Source organism: Suncus etruscus, chromosome 3, assembly GCF_024139225.1.
Source record: "Suncus etruscus isolate mSunEtr1 chromosome 3, mSunEtr1.pri.cur, whole genome shotgun sequence".
NCBI classification, from domain to species: Eukaryota; Metazoa; Chordata; class Mammalia; order Eulipotyphla; family Soricidae; genus Suncus; species Suncus etruscus.
The window spans coordinates 161,363,677-161,385,270 of NC_064850.1; the positions used below are offsets into that span (position 1 = coordinate 161,363,677).

Sequence of the window (21,594 nt, forward strand, 5' to 3'; positions counted from 1 at the left end):
TACCCCGAAAATGGGCAGAATCCTTCTAGAGGTTCTCATCATCGATTTGGGAAATGAAGGAGAAAAAGAAGTTGAAACACTCCACCAGTACCAAAAGAAGTGTCAAATATCCAGTGAGGACTCCAGCTATAACGATAAGCACCACAAAAAAACAGATAAAAAATAAACCAAAACAAACTAAAAACAAACACAAACAAACAAAAAACACGCCGTGGTCTTGAAATAAGAAACATGGCGTAGCACATAACGAAAGAAAAGAAAGGAAGAGAAAGAAAAGAAAAAAAAAAAAGAATAATTGGGGCCAACAATTTCAATAATCACATCCAAACTGAGGAATCGACCAAAATAGCTAGGTAAATAAAAATAATAATAACAATAATAAATGAAGGTAAGATATATATATATATAACCAAGGTTTTGTGTTTTTTGTATTTTTTTTTCCCTCCTGCCCTGGCACAGTAAATATTGGGGTCATTCGAAAAGGAATTCACTTGCCCTATAAGATATGGGGTTTCTCCGTCCTTGGAGTATACTGTCATGGAATCAGCTCTAGTCTTTGCTCAGGATCATTACTCTCCAGGTTGTGGTTTTTTTTTTTTTTTTTTTTTTTTTTGGTGTGTGGAAAGCTTCTGCTCTGTCCAGTGTGATACCGTCAGAGCTCTGTGTTTAGCAGTCCCAGTATGAAGATGGTATTTTTGAAAACAAATAACATCAGCCACCTATAAAGGATCTTTGATCAGGTCTTTAATGAGGAATTGTTAAGATTGTTCAAAGGAACTAAAATAAACCATGGAATGGACAGCCCGTAGTACCCCCATCAATACCAAGAGGATAGAGAGTGGAAATGAGAAAACTTCAAACAGAAATATCAATTCCATAAAACTTGGTAGATGAAATGAAAACTCACTGGAAAGTTTCACCAGCAGAATAAAAGCTGCTGAAAACAGATTCGGTGAGCTGGAAGACAAGCAGCTTAACACCTCCATTCAATAGAAGAAATTGGAAAAGAGTCTTAAAATGAATAAACAGAAGATAACAAAATATCCTCAAAATAAGTGACAGACAACGAGAGATAATTTTTGGGATAAATTTAATAAGAACAACGTAAGAATCATTGGGCTTCCAGAGAGCCAGGAAGAAAACATTATGAAGAAGCAACAGTCAAAGACATCAGTGTTGAGAAATTTCCAGAGCTTAGAAATGCTTGCACCCATATTCTGTATTCCTAAGAAATACCAGCTAAATATATCCACATAAAACCACCCCAAGGCACATCGTAGTCACAATGATGAAACATAGAGATAGAATACTGAAAGCGGTAAGAACAAAAAGAAAAATTGCATACACAGGAACAAATGTAAGATTTATCATGGATTTATTACAAGCAACCCTCTAGTCCAAATGGTAGTGGTAGTATATAGTGGTAAAAAAAAAAACTCAATGAATTGAATGCCTCAACAAGACTACATCACCTAGCTAGACTTTCCACTCATGTCTAAAAAAGGGTACACTACTTCATGGATAAACAACAGCTCAGCAAATTTACAAATTCAAAGCAACATGAAAAGAAATACTAAAGGGAGGCTGGGACAATATAACAGTGGGTAGGGCATCTGCCTTTGTAGTGGCCAACCAGGTTAGATTCCCAGCATTTTATATTGCCTCCTAGTCAGCCAGGAATAATTTCTGAGTGCAGAATCAGGAGTAACCCTTGACCACCACTGGCTGTGGACCCCCCCAAAAAACAAAAAGAAAACAAAAAAGCAAAACAGGTATGGGTTTAATTTAAGGCAATTTTTTGCTGCATACAAGAGACAGATTTGAATTGTCAGAATAAACATTCGAAGTCACAGGTTGGAAGAAAACTCTTCAACCAGACGAGTCCCTTAGAAAGTCTGGGTAGCCACACTAATATCAGATGACATAGACTTCCAGCTTAAAAATATTAAAGACAGAGAAGGTCCTTAATAACCAAGAGTTATGCACTTCAAGAAGAAATCACACTCCTAAACATATAAACCTAGAGAGACCAAAATACTTTAAGCAACTGCTAACAGACTTGAAGAAATACATCAATATCAATAAAATAGTAGTGGTAAATTTCAACAACTTTCTGTTACCTCTTTATAGATCAACCAGACTAAAATTCAACGAAGATAAATGGAATTTTAAGAAAGAAATGGACAGAGGCTTAGTAAATTTACATAGGGCTTTTCACCTCCAAAAGCTGAATAAACTTTATAAGTTCAGATGGAACGTTTTCCAAGATAAACCAATTCTGTGCTACAGAACATAATTTCATAAAATCAGGAAAGAAATTCTCTCAATTATTTTCTAAGATCATGATGCACTGAAAATGAAATGAATTATAAACATAATGGAGAAAAACTTTAACACTTGGAAATTAAACAAATTACTACTAAACAACCAGTGTGTCAGAGAGAAAATCAAAGAAAAAATGAAAAGATTTCATGAAACCAATGAGGAAGAAGAAACAAATCATTAAAATCTTTGGGACATAGGAAAAGGGATATAAAGAAGAAAACATTCATCAGGAAGGAAGGAAGGAAAGAAAAAAAAGGAAAAAAGGAAGGAAGGTAGGAAGAAAGGAAGGAAGGAAGGAAGGGCCTAAAAATAATTTAATGGTACAGTTTAAGAATTTGAAAAATGACCAACAAAACGAGCCTAAAGCACACAGGAAGAAGGAAATAATAAAATTTAGAACAGAAATTAATTAACTGGGCATACAACAATCTAAAATATCAATGAAAGGATGACTCTTTGAAAAAATAAACAAGATTGATAAGACATTAGCTAGACTCAGAAATAAAGAAAGAAAACTTAATAAATCGAATCAGAAATGAAAAGGGAATGTCACTATAGAAACTACAGAAATTCAAAGAATATTCAGAGTTTACTTTGAGAATCATTATACCATAAAATGAGAGGACCTGAAAGAAATGGATAAAATCTGGATTCCTATAGTCTTACAAGGTTGAAACAAGATGTTGTGGACTACCTGAATAGAACTATCACTAATGAGGATATTTAAAGAGTAATCAAATGTCTTCCCAAAACAAAAGCCTAGGCCTAGATGGTTTCACTAGTGAAATCTTTAAAGAGGAATTCTGCCAACCTTTTTTAGACTTTTCCAGGAAATTGGAGAACACTCCCAAAATTTTTCCTTGAAGCTGATACCTGATACTTGATACCAAATTCCTGATATCAAAAAACAGATAGAGGCAGCACAAAGAAAGATAATTACAGGGTGATAAACTGGATAAACACAGATAAAAATATCCTTAACAAAATACTAGCAAATAGACTCCAACAGCTCATCAATAAGGTCATACATCATGACTAAGTACGATTCATTCCAGACATACAATGATGGTTTGATATGCACAAGTCAATCAATATAATATACCACATCAACAAAAATTATGAATATCATATTATCACAGCCAGGTCCAACATCTTATTCATGGGACTCAATTCCAACAAAATGGGAATTGAAGGAAACTTCCTCAATATAGTCAAGGCCATTTACCACAAGCTCTAGGCAAGCATTATACTCAATGGAGAACAACTAAAAGTCTTTCTCTTAAGATCTGGCACAAGTATGCTCCATTTCTCCACTTCTATTCAATCGAGTACTGCAAGTACTTTCCATAGCAATTAGGCAAGAAAAAGTTATCAAGTATATTCATATAGAAAAAAAAAGTCAAGCTCTCACTATTTGCAGATAACATGTGACTGTATTTAGATAATCCTAAAGCCTCTACAAAAAAGGTTTCTAGTAGCAATAGATTTGTATAGTAAAGTGGCAGGTTAAAAATTAGTATGCAAAGTTCATGGCTTTTTTTTTTTTTTTTTTTTTTGTGGTTTTTGGGTCACACCCAGCAGTGCTCAGGGGTTACTCCTGGCTCCATGCTCAGAAATTGCTCCTGGCAGGCACAGGGGACCATATGGGACGCCGGGATTCGAACCAATGACCTTCTGCATGAAAGGCAAACACCTTACCTCCATGCTATCTCTCCGGCCCCAAGTTCATGGCTTTTTAATATAGAAATAATTAATGATTATTAATGATGAAAGAAATATAAAAATGTCTTATTCACAATTGTGCTTACAGAAATCAAATACCTTGGAGTCGATTACAGAGAGAAAAGATTTATGCAAAGAAAATTACTTAAAGAAATATAAACAAACACAATGAAATACAGGCACATATTCTGCTCATGGATGGGAGGATTAATATAATTAAAGCACTGTACAGATTTAATGCAATAGCCATGATTTTTTCACAAAAATAGATCAAATTTCTTGAAATTAAAATGAAATAATACAGTTCCATGCATAGCTAAAGCAATCCTTGGGAAAAAGAAGTTGGTGGCAGTAATTTGTCCAACTTTAATTTACTATAAAATTTAGTCATTAAAACAGCATGGTATTGGAAAAAAGACAGATTCGCAGATAGATGGACTCTTGAATATTTTGAAAGTGATCCTCAGATATATGATCTGTTAATCTTTGATAAAGGCACAAGAAATACAAAGCAGAGCAAGGAAAGCCTCTTTAACAAGTAGTATTGGAAAACTGGTCAACTACATGCAGAAAAATACTTAGACCTCTCTTTAATATTGTGAAATGGGGCTGGAGTGATAGCACACTGGATAGGGTGCTAGCCTTTCACACTTGACGAGGCTTTGATCCCTGGCATCTCATATGGTTCCCCTAGACTGCCATGAGTGATTTCTGAATGCAGAGTTCAGAATATCCCTTGATTGCTTCTGGATGTGGCCCAAAAGCCAGAACAAAAAACAAAAACAAAAACAAAAACTAATAATACTGTGTGCAATAAACAAACCAAAATGGATTAACGACTTTGATATCAGACATGATACCCTAAGACACAGAGAAAAATGTCGGCATAAGGCTCCATACATTGAATCTAAAGATTTATGCATGGGTGAAACACCACTGTCCAAGCAAGTAATAGCAAAGTTAAACAACTGGGACTACATTAAACCAAGTAGCTTCTACACCTTAAAGGAAATGGTGACTAGAATGCAAAGACTTCCCACTGAATGGGAGAAATATTCACTCAATATCCATCTGATAACTTGTTAATATTTTAGATATACAAGGCAGTGTTAGAGTTCAGCAAGAAAAATAATACTAATCCCATTCAAAAATGCAGAGAAATAATGAACAGCCATTTCTTCAAAGAAGAGACTCAGGTGACCAAAGACACATAAAAAAAATTCTCCACATCATTAATCATCAGAGAAATGCAAATCAAAACAATGAGATATCATCTCATTCCACAGAAACTGGCATACACCACAAAGAACAAGAACAGCTAGTGCTGATGTGGATAAAGGATGAAAGAGACTCATTTACTGCTGGTGGGAATGCAGAATGGTCCAACCTTTTTGAAAAACAAATATGTATATTCCTCAAAAAGCTAAATATTGGACTATTATCAGACACTTATGCAGATTACATAGCTTAGGTACTGTACTAAATGCTGCAATGAACAAAAGAATGCATATGCTGTTTTTTTGTGAATATTTTTGTGTCTTGGAGATAGAAACCAAGAAGTAAATTCCTGTATTTGGAAGCTCAGTTCTTACTTTTCTGAGAAATCTGCATACTATTTAGCATAGGGGATGAACCAGACAATATTTCCATCGGCAGTGAATGAGAGTTTTTTTATCCTTATTCCCACCAATACAGATAATTTCTAGTCAAATTTAAAACATTATTAACTTAAGGTATCTTTATCAGATAAAAATCCACAGAGATATGATACTCAATAGATGCTAAGTAAATTATTTCCTTAATAATACTACCCTACCTCTTAATTTCTCAGTTTTATAACTTCACAATTTTGTAATTTAAAAATTAAATTTATTCAATAATATACCAATACATTTAAATAAAAATTAAATGATACTATTGAATGTTCTTATAAATTGAATTTCTTTTACTAACACTCACAGTAATATTGACATGTTCATATTCAAAATGCCTTATAATTTAAAACTTGCAAAAACTTTAATTTTTTTTATTGCTGTACTATTTACAGTAGCCCCAAAGGGAAACCACATCAGTCCCACTGATGGACAGATAAAGAATTTCATGTTGGTTTCACTCATCTGTGATGTTTGGAGGGCAGGGCTGGACTTTCACTGCTAAACTTACTGTGGTCTATACAAATAGATGCTGATTTTCAGGCACACTCTTTGAACATGATGCTTTAAGTTAGTTACCTCAATTTAAAAAATAGAACTAAAAAATCAGCTTGAAAAATGAAAAAAATAATGTTTACCTTTTTATAGAAACATATAATAAAATACAATATAATGACAAGTGCATTCAGGTTCTTTGAATATTTTTAGAAGAATCAGATTATAATCATTCCAGACAGCAACACATTTTAAATGTAAAATTATTAAAAGACATTTTAAGGTAAAAGCTTATTCCTCATTCTTAAACTACTGTAACATAGGTCATGTTTTATATTAAACCTAGGTACCCACAAGTTTTAAGCACTATCTCTTTGAGTGTTCATTTTTCCATATTAAATTTGTTATAATTCAGTAGAAACAAAGATTATAAACATGTAAAATACATATAAGGTATATGTACACATATTAAGTGTACATTATAGATCTCAAATATTTTATATTACTGTATATACTAATAATTTAGTGGTATTTTATTAACTTACGGCTAATTATATAATATAAATTAAATGGGATTATAGACTTGTTATTTAAAAATGAATATTATCAGAAGAAATGACCAAAAATAGATATTAGTAAAAGAAAATTTGAAATAGCCTTGGAAGTACTTTGTAAAATCCCTTTTCTTAGTAATGGTAAAAGCACCATGAAAAGCACATGTTTAAAGCTCAACTATGAATAACTTTGTAAATTACAGTGCTTTAAATAAAAACATTAAAACACATGTAAATAAAGTGTATAATTTGGTTTGCTTAGGTTCTACATGTATTGCTTATGCTGCAAGTTCATTATAATTATTATCTTAAAAAGCATATGTCTTATATAGAATAGGCACTTAAAATATAAAACAAAAATCTAGATGTGTTTTCCTTTGGGAAATCATGGTTATGCATAGTATAATATTTCAAATCATTAGAGTATTTTGAAAACAGTCATTTTCAAGTAATAGCCTTACTTAATAAAGATTTTTAAAAGAGATCAGAACCTTAAGGATATCTGATCCACTCAATATTTTTTACAAAGACCAATATAGGTAAGATTGCATTCTAATCTTAAATTGTTTATTTTTAAAACGAAGTCATCTCCAGATCTGCTTAGAAGAATGAGACACTTGCAAAATGGAAGGGGAAAGAAAACTGTACAAGAAAGCCCAAGAGTGTAATTATCACTGAAGTAGCTTTCACACAAAATCAACGGTAAGGCAACAATTAACACTACCTTTCGAAGAGCTGAAAATCATTTCTAAGTCTGTTTTGAGGCTTGTGAAAAATAAATGAAATCGCTTCCCTCGCCCCAAGTATGCATGGCATATATGCTAACATACTGAATTCATCCTTCATGCATTTCAGTTTATTAAAGAAGTTAAAAATTTATAAAATCGATAGGATATGATTTGAATGCTTCATCACACTACCCATCATTTGCTTTTCAATCTAGATCAGAATGATCTTTCCTACTTTCCTGCAATCACCTACCTGCACAACAAATATTTTCTGAATACTCTCTTGAGAGAATGACTGGAAGTGGGCCAGTTTCATCTTGTGGTAGAGGACCACCAGTTCGAAGTGCTTCCGCCACACCTTGAATATAATTTTTTGCAGCTCACAGAGCTAAGGGGAAAAGGGAGGGGGGAAAACACAAGTCAGAGTAGGAGAGGAAATTAATGGCAGTGTTCAAGAAGAATGATGGAGAGAAATATAGAAAGCAGTCAATAGCCCATTCTGCACTGTACGGACCTGACAGGAATTTCACAGTCTCTTGATTTTTCAGCCCACTCATGTGCATTCATCAGAAACCAGTCACATCTGGCCGCCAGGATGGGGGGTTAATTTTCTCTAAATGCCTCAGCAGTTTTGTTCTAGCTGAGGCAAACTCTGTGACTGCAAAGCTGATGAGTAAAATATTTCTACTTCACCCAGTTTAACTCAAAACCGATAGCCTCAGGACATATTGAACCTTTCTTTAAAAAATAATCTTTTGAAGCTTTTTTGAATGGCACATCAGGTCAAGCCAAAGTTTAAAAATACAACTTTAAGACTTTGATGGACACCGTTGCTCCTTTTTCTCCTCATAAAGCTTACTATGGCTTGGCAATGTGTGCTCTAGAGCATGACAAAACTAAAGAGAATTAACTTAGCCATCAACTGCTGAGGGAGAACAATAACAAGGAAGAAAATTCCAGCTAAAACTCCCTATTAATCTACCTCCCTCTGACTATGTGACATGGAAACATTTCATTGCAATGAAAAACAGTGGATGCGATGTTTAGAAATCCAGCTTACTACTGAATCTGCACAGGAAGACTACTTTTCTAAGACATTCTATATCATTGGGAAGTTAAAGATAAAACCAAATTAAAATTTACAGTATAAGTTTAGCAGCATACACAATTGTTATATTTTTATTGTTTTCAAAGAACTACTTCATAAATATTAATGCCAACTGTAGTATTAAAACTATTACATATAATCTGCTGTCACTAAAAAACTTATGTTACAGATCATGTAAATACTTGTTTACATTAGTTTCTTATTAGTATATTTTGCAAAAAACACCAACATTTATTCATTAAAGAATAAATTCATGTTTAAAATATGGTTATTTTATGAGTCATTCATCTGAATACTGTATATATCATACCTGAAAGGTATCATTTGTAAAAATTTTATCAAATAATGCATTTTTAGCCTCTGAACTTTTGTATACAGAGAGATCATACAGTACAGTGGAGAAGGCGATTTTGTTGCATGTGACTGACCCAGGGTGAATTCTGGCGTTTTACATGGTCCCCTGAACCCTGAGTGCAGAGCTAGAAGGAGTAACCTCCAAGCACTGATGGGTGTGGTCCCCAAACAAAAAAAAAAAAACAACTTTTTTTTTTTGGTTTTGGGGCTATAACCAGCGGTACTCAGGGGTTACTCCTGGCTCTATGCTCAAAATTTTTTTTTATTTAAACACCTTGATTACATACATGATTGTGTTTGGGTTTCAGTCATGTAAAGAACACCACCCATCACCAGTGCAACATTCCCATCACCAATGTCCCAACTGGCTCTGGGGACCATATGGGATGCTGGGAATCAAACTCAGCTCTGACCTGAGTGAGCCATGTGCAAGGCAAATGCTCTACCATTTGCTACCTCTTCAGCCCATCCAAAATTTTTTTTAAATGATTAAAATGATTTACCTGGTGTTTTATGTGTATTATATGACCATCTTCATTATGTATATAATAAGCAACATATAGGCATCTATTTAAATCTTTAGAAAAATAAACACCTTCTGCTTGGTAAATTTTTCTTCTTTGTCTTTTTTTCAATTAATATTTTTATTTAAACGCCTTGATTACAAGCATTATTATGCTTGGATTTCAGTCATGTAAAGAACACCCCCCTTCACCAGCGCAACATTCCCATCACTAATATCTCAAATTTCCCTCCTCCCCACCCCACCACCGCCTGTACTGTAGACAAAAGACTTTCTACTTCCCTCCTTCATTCACATTGTTATGATAGTTTTCAACCTAGTTATTTCTCTAACTGCACTTATTACTCTTTGTGGTGAGCTTCATGGAGTGAGTTGGAACTTCCAGCCCTCCTCTCCTTTGTCTCTGAAAATTATTGCAAGGATGTCTTTTATTTTTCTTAAAATCCATAGATGAATGAGACTATTCTCCGTCTATCTACCTCCCTCTGACTTATTTCACTCAGGTTTTCTTCTTTTTCTTTGACTTTTTCTTGTAATTTTGGGGCTCCAACCCATAGCCTCATACATGCAAGACAAGTGGTCCACAACTGAGCCATATCCAAGTTCACTTAATTTGAAGGAAAAAAGAATTAACCTCTAAACTAAATGTTTCAGTTTGTTAAATGCTGAAATATATTACTTGAAATAAGTATATGGCATTTCAGAAAACCTAGGCGACTTAATGAAAAATTTACATCAACTTTGAAGTAACAGTCTATCAATAGTAATGTTTCTATACATTTTAATATATTGGAAATATTTTATGAATTTCAAAATATGTTGAAAATATTTTTCTACACATTCTGGTAGAAAATTATCTTAAATGTGATCATTAAGCATCATTCGGACAAATAATTTATTAGGTATGACCACAACTAAATTTAGGATGATGTAAAAAGAAATGAAGCATTTTTCAAAGAGCAGAAACTGAATGAAAGATAATAGAAGTTCACAGTTATCATGTTTAATCATGAAAAGATGCCAAACCATCAAATCATTCCAGGTAGATCAACTTCTGGCTGAAAACCCTGATGACTTAACAAAATTCATATGGGCACATTGTCCTCCCTACCAAAGAGGCACAGTAGATACCACTACTGACTTCCTTTGACATATAAACAAACAGCTAAGCTCCACAAGTGGGGTATTGGCAAAAGGACAACCTCTCCATTGTTCACAGTAATAAGAGGTCAGTAGAAAAGCACGTTTGATGGGAAATTTTTGTAATAGCTTACCAAGCTCAATGAGCAATAATAGTAACAAGGCTCAGTAAATATAAGTGAAAAAATATAAATTCAGTAAATTAACAATGACTTTAGTAACACCATTGTGAGATATAATGACTATTAAAATTAATTTTTATTAATCTGTTTTTGATAATTCTACTTGTCATTTTGTGTAATAAACAATATCAAGTAAATTTGCTTTTTCCTGCTATGGGGGCATGTGGGAAACAGGAAACACAGGTAGAGAGAATGACTTTGGTAGTGAGATTGGTGCTGGAACACTGAATATATGAATGCCTGAAACAACTGTATTACAAAAAATTTTGTAAATCATGGTGTTTTGATAGTTTTATTATATATATGAAAGTATACTCAGCATTGTAAGCCAATGGTAAAAGAAGAAATTTTCTTAAAAATGCTGGGAACAGGGCAGGGGAAGCCGGGGGAAAAATGCTAGAAACGGCGAAAAGAGGTCAACACTGGTGGTGGGGAATTTCCCTAATTCACTCGCTATGTACCTTAAATATAACTGTGAAAGACTTGTAATTCAGATGGGTCTCAATAAAATTATTAAAAATATAAATAAAATCTTTTATGCTTTTTATGAAAAAAGTTCTAGTATTAAAAACTGACTTTTGAACTAAATTTTGACTTCATTAGATAAAATTCGATATCTAAGTGAAAAAGTCACTTATGCAAATACTTCTGGATTTTCTACACTGTCCAAGGCTATTTATGTGAATCTAACTTGTGCTCAGAAAACCTTTTGCTTCCCAGAATTTCCCATGACTGGCACTGTCCTGGTCACAGATATAACTATTAAAAATAGTAAATCACTATTATTGTATCCCCAAATATGACAAAGAAAATATAAGATAAATTATAGAAGAATTATTTTAAATAAAATTAAAGTTTTAACACACATCTATCACTTTAATGTGTGTAAGTTTTTACAAGTTGGAGGTCATTATAAAGGCAAACTAAATGACAAGTTTTCTATATTAATATCTTATTGAAAGGGAGCAACATATTTAGTAATTTATTTTTATTTTATTTACATATTTATGTTTTATGAGGTAGTCACAAATATACTATACAGTTCATAAATTTCTTAAACATCAAATGAGAAAAAGTGATATCTCAAAAATGTTATTTGTGACAATGTATAGATGAAAAACTAAGATAAAAAGAATGAGAAAAAGAGGACAATTTAAGGAAATAAGTACAGGGAAATCATCACACAATACAACTGCACATGTATGTGAAGTTAAGCAGTTAGGAACAAGAAGGCCAACAATAATCAGAGAAATAGTATGTAAAAGTTGGTTAATTTAATCTATGCATTTATTGGGAAGACAACTTTTTTAGGAAAGTGGCTATAACAAAGATCTAATGGCAAGATATAGCAGACTATGAACATCCAATACATTGTTATTAAAATTGAGTTTATAAATTCAGTTGGTATTGTTGTTTCAACAATTGACATGAATTTATATATCCTAGACCAGCATTTCTCACAGTTTAGTTTCAGGATATGCAAAATCATTATCTCCCCAGAAATATAATCTTTTAGAACTACAGTATAAAAAATCATGGAACCCAGAAATTGATGCTTTAACAAGATAAATAGATAAATGCAAGAAAGATGCGTTGTTAATTTACAGCATTGCTTTCAACAGTGAGAATATGAATAAAACTTAATTGTCTATTTGAGGAAACTATATAATCATGTATTTATACTCAATCCTATGTGCACTAAAACTACAATTAATATGTATGGCATAAAATCTATACAAATAAAATATGAATACTTAAAGTTAATATTTTTTTTTTGATTTTTGGGCCACACCCGGTAATGCTCAGGGGTTACTCCTGGCTATGTGCTCAGAAGTTGCTCCTGGCTTGGGGGACCATATGGGACACCGGGGGATCGAACCGCGGTCCATCCAAGGCTAGCGCAGGCAAGGCAGGCACCTTACCTTTAGCGCCACCGCCCGGCCCCTAAAGTTAATATTTAAATAACAATAGTATTATTAAAAAATGAGTGGTCATAAAAACAAAAAGAAGGCTAGTAGTTAACTCTGAATGGAGGAAAATAATGGAAGAGGAAACGAGACAAAGAGTATTGAAAGTATTTGTATTGGTTTAAACATCCAAAGTAGGACTGGGGATCAGTGATACAGTACCAATAGGCTTTGCCTGTGGTGAACTCAATACTCAAGAACACAAAAGCAAACAAAAACCAAACAAGTACATTAAAAAGATTCAAAGGAAATATAGAAAATTACAAAATATAAGTCAGCAAAGGTAGAAATAAGTAAAGGTATAAATAAAATTTATATAGTTACTTATAATTAACACAAAATTATATTTATTATTTAAAAATCTATCGTAGGCCAAAGCTGACATCTCTGCAAAAAATTCTTTAATATATTTGTGGTATGGTATTATCTCCTTTCAGACTGTAGTTTCAGCTTTAAAAATTCATTTACTGATGGGAATATTGCACTGGTGATGGTGGGTATTCTTTAAATGACTGAAACCCAACTACAATCATGTTTGTAATCAAGGTGTTTAAATAATGATAAATATAAACTATTTACATATAAATCTGAATTCTAAAATATCTTTTTGAATAAAAGTTCTCTATGTATACACTAAGAGTGGTCCTACTTATAATAAAAGAACTGTCAAAAAATGTTAAACTTGGGGCCAGAGTGATAGCATGGAGGTAAGGTGTTTGCCTTTCATGCAGAAGGTCGGTGGTTCGAATCTCGGCATCCCATATGGTCCCCCGAGCCTGTCAGGAGCGACTTCTGAGCATAGAGCAGGAGTAACCCCTGAGCACTACCAGGTGTGACCCAAAAACCAAAAATCAAAAGAAAAAAAAAGTTAAACTTTACATAACAAGGAAAAGACCTCTATCACCTGTTGCTTCATAAATTTCTTTAAAATGTTTATGTTCCTCCATCCATTAGCATAGTTAATATAGTTTTGCTTACTATCTTTATATGTTATTTCACACTAAATTAAACTTAGACATGTAGATTAAATTTTCATAAAAATTTGATTTTGCTAGAATTAAGGGAGGATTAGCGGAGATCTGTTAGAAAGAGAATGTGAAGTGTTAGAAAAATATGTAAAAAAGATTAACAGAAATTTGAATAGGTTGTTTGTATTCCCTAAAATATAATTATCTCAAAATTTCTTATAGCAACAGATATATATTCCCCAAAAAGAATAATGGCAACACAATTTTACATTAATACAATTTTATATGTTATTTATATAATTATTTTATATATAAATATATTTATATATTTATTTATATATAATCTTAAAGTCACATTGGAAAAATAAAAACACGAAGAGGCAGAACTCAGTAAAATATGTTATCTAAATAAATGAATTTTATAATATTTACAAACATTGAATGTTTAGTGCATTGAAACAATAGTAGACTAGTATGCTTTTTATCTTTAAAACAATTATTAATTGCCTCTGTGCAATGCTGAACATAAATATCATTAGAAACATACTTTAGATAAAATTAAATTATTTTTAGAGACATATGGTACCAACAATTAACTCCTCAAAGCACATAATTTAACTGGCTTTGCAATTTAAGAACCCTGGAAAAAAGAAGGGGAACATTTTAAGAAAATGAGAAGTGTCCTTATAATGAATTTGTGCTTGTAAGAATCAGACATAATAACAGTCTTTTTAATTAAAATACAAGTACCATATGTATAGTTACTAAAAATGAACTAAAATTGTTTTGTTAGAAAACAAAGACCAGTCAATACAGAAAATACAGAAATCCTAAAAATGCAAAGGTTAATATTAGCTGTCAGGACTTCTGGTTCATAGACATCACTTTTGCTATAAATAATGATATAGCTGGACAAATAAAAATACACTGATTAATATTTGGCTAAACAGATAATTTTTAAAAATATACTTTATTTTGGGGGAAATATCTTTATATAAAAGATGGTAGTTTATTAAAAAGAGGGGATAAACACCAACAGTTTATTAGTTATAGCATTCTAGCAAAAATTAACAAAATCATTATGATAAGCAATCCTTTTGAATACAACTTGTAGGTCCAATACGAAAGGTCCATGTAGTTTTCCAATTTTCTGATTGGGAATGGGTATGTGGTGGTGACGATGTGTGACAGTTATTAAAGTGTATAGAATTTCTGTAGGAAGCAACTGTGTATGCATGGATTAACTCATCACAGGTATCTGAAAATTTGAAAGTTCATCTAATGTGACTGCTAGTGAGTTTAGGAATTTCATAGGTGAGAAGTTTGCAATCTAAGATTATAAATATGAAGAAATTTTATATTGATAAAAAAATTAAAGCATTCCATGCAATCTACTTCTCTTTCCTAGCTATAAACATAACAAATAGTCCAACTGTAGGGGCAGCTCTCATAAAAAATCAAGCGTTTTTGACAAAGGAGATAAAAATATGCCATGTTCTGCACACTTGCATTTGTGTCTAGATAATCCAACTTAATAATATTGGAAACTTGACAAATTTGATAAAGGCCACCTTAAGAAAAATAAAAGTTTTTCTGCAGGAATGTATTTTTAAAAGATACTATAGTCACAATCAAAACACATATGGTCATTCGATTTTACAAAAATATTAAAATAATTATAATTTCCAATCAGCTTGTTACAAGGTTTCATACGCTGAAAGCATACTGCCTTACTTGATTTTTGACAGAGAAATAAAACTGATAAGCGAAGATATGTGCATACAATTTTAATTCAATGAGAGATGTGAAGTGTATCTTGCAAGGCAAATAGCATAAGCTTTATCAGTTCTGTTTATTGTAATAACCCGAACAATGGCAATTACTAACTACTCCACAGATTTTTGGCAAGGCAGGAATGACAGATATACAAAATCCAGTTAATACTGATCTTTTATAGTACTCAGGTTACCAGATTCTGTATGTACAATATATCAAGGGTAATAAAATATCTCTTTATTAAAATATGTTTCAGAGACTAATATCAAAGATCACATAGCTCACTTCTGGAAACTCTTTGTCAATTTCATAGGTAACATAAAATTAGAAACAAAAATAATCCCCAAATCAGGAATTAATCTGTAAGAAAATAAATTATTGTTAGAGAACAGTTAAATACTCTTAAGTATATGAATAATACATTTCAAAATTCTGTATTTGAATGTCTGCTAATGTATAGAAACTCAGGTGGTATCAGAGAAAAAATCCACTATAGAAACTAATTCTTTGATAAAGATAAAATTTATCCCTTTCTATAAATATGAAGATGTACAGCTTTTGCACTCTTTACAATTAGAACATATACTTTATGTATAATAGATAATAACAATTCAAAATTTTAGTCGTTCATAGTGCAATAAGATGCATAATCCACAAACTTCTTAGTTTATAGATAACTGGTTTTGGAATAAAATTGCTACACTATGATGGACATTCAATTTAAAAAGTATAAATCATTTTTATATTTTTTGCTTACATAAACTCCTCTCACAAATCCCACGAACAGTCCCAACAGAAATAAAATTTGAAAATATCTTAGTTATGGATTTTAGTTTTTGTTTTCTGTGATTTTATATTTTCAAGAATAAGGCAATCATTAAAATTCTATGATTAAATCAACTTCTCATGAAGCAGCACCATATTGTCAAATAAAACAACAATTTTAAGTGTTGAGAATGCAGTTATGTACATGAAATTTAAAAATGAAATTTAGGGGGCCAGAGAGAGAGAGAGAGAGCACAGCTGTAGGGCATTTGCCTTGCATGCAGAAGGACAGTGGTTCGAGTCCCGGCATCCCATATAGTCCCCCGAGGCTGCCAGGGGAGATTTCTGAGCTCAGAGCCAGGAGGAACCCCTGAACGGGTTGCTGGGTATGACCCAAAAAGCCAAAAAAAAAAAAAATCGAAATTTAGGATGCCACTATTTTTTTTATTTAGAGATATACATGCTTTATCAAATGCTTTTATACCTTCCCAGTAGTTCTTAACTATCCAAATGTGAGATTCAGAGCTATGATGTGGAGTCATTTCAGCTTCTTTGGTGCTGAGGATTATCCAGGTCACCTTGGTTGTGTTTGGGGGTCTTCTGAACTACAACAAGTGGTTTTGGGGCCACACCCGTTGACGCTCAGGGTTTATTCTTGGTCATGCACTCAGAAATCGCTCCTGGCTTGGGAAACCATATGGGATGCTGGAAGATTGAACCGCGGTCTGTCCTAGGTCACAGCTTGCACCACGGCTCAGGCCCCTATATTTTTAATTTAAAAGGTTTCTAAATGTATGTCCTAAGGTAACTATTGATTGGAATGTTCATTTATGGATTGATTAGGACTCTTTCTTTATTAACCACCGTATATATATATTTTTAGCTGTTTGAGTCACTTGTTTAATTGTAAGCAAAGTGGGTTATTTAAATGGGTTATTTAAAAAAATCACATTTCGCTAAAGTTAACTCACAACAAAACATTTCAAATATGGTATTTTTGACTTATTTCTAGTTCACAAGAAGAAATATATTTTTCTACTAGAAGGGTATCAAAATCCACTATAAATATCACCACTACCTTTATTTTACATGTGAGTAAATTCAAGTGTTTTAGAAATGTCTTTACTATTTTAAAAAATCAAGTGCAAGTATATAAAATATGCAAAACAATTGTTCAATGGAGCATTTAAAAACTAGTCTAAAGCTTTAAGAAACCAGGAATAAGATATATTTGAACTTATTAGGCAAGACTTATGACCTTTTGTTTTCACTTCTTTTAACTGCTCTTGCTATGATGCTATGGATTTTAGAAACAAAACAAAATGTGGTAAAAATTGTAAATAGTTGGTTTAAACCAGAGTAAATAAAAGGTTACAATAAATATCAGCAAAGACCTAGAATAACAAAGAATATTTTTAAAATATCAGTTTTTAAATTTTTTTCCTTGAAAAAAAGTTGAGAACTAAATTTTAGGACACTCAAAGATGCTGAAAGGAACATTGATGGTGTAAGTATATAGTGCAAAACTCAATGAAATTTATGTTAATAAATATTTGTGAAATATCTGACCTTTTGTCAATATATGATTGTTGTGTCTATGAAATAGTAGCTTATAGGCAAGGCTTACCTTCTAAACCTTAAGTAATTTTCATGATAGCCTCTTAGTAATATATTGCCTTATTCTGTGGGTCACAGAATGCCAAGTAACTATGAACATTAATTTTATTTCTAAAGACAAATATAAAACTAATAGTTAAAATTATTTTTTAATCCTTGAATAGCTATTCTCTATAGACAGACATAAATTTTATAACAAATTTTGCACACCCAAAATAGTAATTACTATTATGTTATCACTGTTTATTTTGTTTTTGTTTTGTTTTGTTTTATTGTTTTGTTTTGTTTGAGGCACACTTAGTGGTCAGGGCTCTGCACTTAGGATTCACTACTGACAGGCTCAGGGGACCATATGGGTGCAGAGAATCCAACCCAAGAATGCAAGACAAATGACTTACATGTATTATTCTCCAGTCCTGCAGTTACTTTAATAGTAACCCAATTTTAAGTTTTATTTTCCTTTTTAAAAATAAAAATATGGTGGGCTAACCCCTCCAAATATTCCTAAAGAGCAATTAATCATATAAAATTTGAGATGATGATTAAAAACACACAAAATAAAAATTCATTTTTTTCTCCAAGTCTAAGTATAATGAGTGAACTTAGATTCTTTAAACAGAGACATGGTTAATATAAAAACACTGTTTAAAACAATACATACTTTTAAAAAATTATGACTTCCAACACTGGTAAGTTTCCCTTAAACGTCAGATACAGATTTGAATTTTTCTTTAGATTTAGTCAAACGTATTTAAGAAACCAGTGGTATGATTTAATTTGAGAAACTGTGTTCTAGAAATTTTTAATGCAAAATGAGCTACAAGAATCACTTCTGGTGATACTGAAGGATCTTTCTTGATATATAGTTGAACTGGGGTTGCCCCAAGGCAAAAGTCTCTTCACCACTTTTATCTCACCAGCCTCAGAGCTAAGCATTCTTTTATTTTATTTAGTTTGTTTTTGTTTGTTTGTTTGTTTGTTTTGAGTAGGTGGTGTCACACCTGGGAGCACATACGGGTTACTCCTTCCTTCAATTACTCCTGACTGTGCTCAGGGAAACTTTGGAGTGCCTAATATGGAACACGGATCAACCTATTAAGCATTCTTAATACTGGAAAATTCTTGAGGCCAGAGCTGTAGTATAGCAGCTAGAGCACCTGTTTTGCACAAGGTCTAACCAGGTTTAATTCCCAGCGCTCCTTATGTTCCAGACCCATCAAGGGTAATCCCTGAGTGTAGAGCCAAATGTAAGCCCTGAGTACCAGTGGAGTAACCCCAAACCCCAAAATATAGTTAAATATATAAGTAAGATTTCTTTTTTTTTTTTTGGAGAATTTTGATATATACATGTATAATACTTGGTCAGTGACACCATTATATATGAATTATAAAAATACTCTGGTTTTCAAAACCTCTGTCTCACTTATAATTTCTTATGTGTATTTTGCCATTTTTTTTTTGACTCCAGCACCACACTTTTTTTTTTTATACCTCATGGTGGACTTTATAAAATTGAAAGAATATTTTCTATTATATATTATGACAATTTCTTTTTTTTTCCAGTTAATCCTAAATTGTAGTGCATCTTTTATACTTTTTCTTTTTTTTTTTTTAACACCACCCATCACCAGTGCAACATTCCCATCACCAATGTCCCAAGTCTCCCTCCTCCCCACCCGACCCCCGCCTGTACTCTAAACAGGTTCTCAATTTCCCTCATACATTCTCATTATTAGGACAGTTCAAAATGTAGTTATTTATTTTATTTATTTTATTTTATTTATTTATTTTTTTATTTTATTTTATTTATTTATTTTTCACAAGCAAGTGAAAGCAGAAATTAACAGATGGGAATATATTAAGCTGAGAAGCTTCTGCACCTCAAAGGAAATAGTGCCCAAGATACAAGAGCCACCCACTGAGTGGGAGAAACTATTCACCCAATACCCATCAGATAAGGGGCTAATCTCCAAAATATACAAGGCACTGACAGAACTTTACAAGAAAAAAACATCTAATCCCATCAAAAAATGGGGAGAAGAAATGAACAGACACTTTGACAAAGAAGAAATACAGATGGCCAAAAGACACATGAAAAAGTGCTCCACATCACTAATCATCAGGGAGATGCAAATCAAAACAACGATGAGATACCACCTCACACCACAGAGAATGGCACACATCACAAAGAATGAGAATAAACAGTGTTGGCGGGGATGTGAAGAGAAAGGAACTCTTATCCACTGCTGGTGGGAATGCCGTCTAGTTCAACCTTTATGGAAAGCGATATGGAGATTCCTCCAAAAACTGGAAATCGAGCTCCCATACGATCCAGCTATACCACTCCTAGGAATATACCCTAGGAACACAAAAATACAATACAAAAATCCCTTCCTTACACCTATATTCATTGCAGCACTATTTACCATAGCAAGACTCTGGAAACAACCAAGATGCCCTTCAACAGACGAATGGCTAAAGAAACTGTGGTACATATACACAATGGAATATTATGCAGCTGTCAGGAGAGATGAAGTCATGAAATTTTCCTATACATGGATGTACACGGAATCTATTATGCTGAGTGAAATAAGTCAGAGAGAGAGAGAGAAAAACGCAGAATGGTCTCACACATTTATGGGTTTTAAGAAAAATGAAAGACATTCTTGCAATAATAACTTTCAGACACAAAAGAGAAAAGAGCTGGAAGTTCCAGCTCACCTCAGGAAGCTCATCACAAAGAGTGATGAGTTTAGTTGGATAAGTAAGATTTCTTAACACTATTTTCCTTCTTAACCCTATCTATGACAATGGTTTAATCAAAAGATCATAAAAAGTGTTTTGCTTTAATCGTTTTGTTCCTAATTACTTTGTTTCATATAACCTGAGAACAGTCCAAATATAAATAAATTATGAGAATGAGTAAGAGATAACTTTATTTATTTATTTATTTATTTTTGATTTTTTGGGTCACACCCAGTAGTGCTCAGGGGTTACTCCTGGCTCTATGCTCAGAAATCACTCCTGGCAGGCTAAGGGGACCATATGGGATGCCGGTATTCGAACCACCATCCTTCAGCATGCAAGGCAAACACCTTACCTCCATACTATGTCTCCGGCCCTAAGAGATAACTTTATTTTTGTAAATTAAGTTATTCACACAAATACATACATATATTTATAAAATTGATGGATTTTAAGCGTAGATAATTCTCAATTGAGAGCAGAATACTGTGATGCAAAACTAGGACAGTCAAGAGTCATTGGTATCAGAAGTTAAATAACTGCATGCAAATGATCTTACTAAAGCGAGTATAAAGTTTAGGGCTAGCAAATCTGTTTTTATTTTCCTTGAGCATATTATTTTGGCTTTAGACTTTAAAAATGCTTGTCGGCTTTCTGTTCTACTTTATTGATCTATAGAACTAACATTGGTGTAAAAATCGTCACTGAGAGCTGAAGAGATAGCACAGCAAGAAAAGCAGTTACATGTAGTTGAGTTGGGTGTTATTTCTCAGCCCATATCCCCTGGGTACAACCAGGACTGACTCCTGAGAATAGTGCCAGGAGTAACAACTGAGTATTGCTGCTATCGGGCTTGGCCCCAAAACCAGAAAAGCAAAAATAAAACCCAAATGGCATATTTTAAGCTTATACCTGAAACTCAACAATGAACACCTTTGTAAATCATAATAAAATGTTTTTGAAAATTTTTTCC

General features: G+C 32.8%; 1 protein-coding gene across 1 annotated transcript in view; it reads right to left on the bottom strand.

Annotated features, from left to right (window-relative positions):
- Nucleotides 1-903: 903 nt before the first annotated feature.
- Nucleotides 904-21,594, bottom strand: part of CCDC178 (coiled-coil domain containing 178) — a 323,190-nt gene continuing 302,499 nt past the window's right edge. The window contains exons 16-17 of the mRNA XM_049770918.1: nucleotides 7,730-7,864; nucleotides 904-1,011 (exon numbers count right to left, since the gene is read on the bottom strand). Coding sequence (XP_049626875.1) covers nucleotides 904-1,011; nucleotides 7,730-7,864 — 243 coding nt within the window. The remainder of the gene's footprint in view (nucleotides 1,012-7,729; nucleotides 7,865-21,594) is intronic.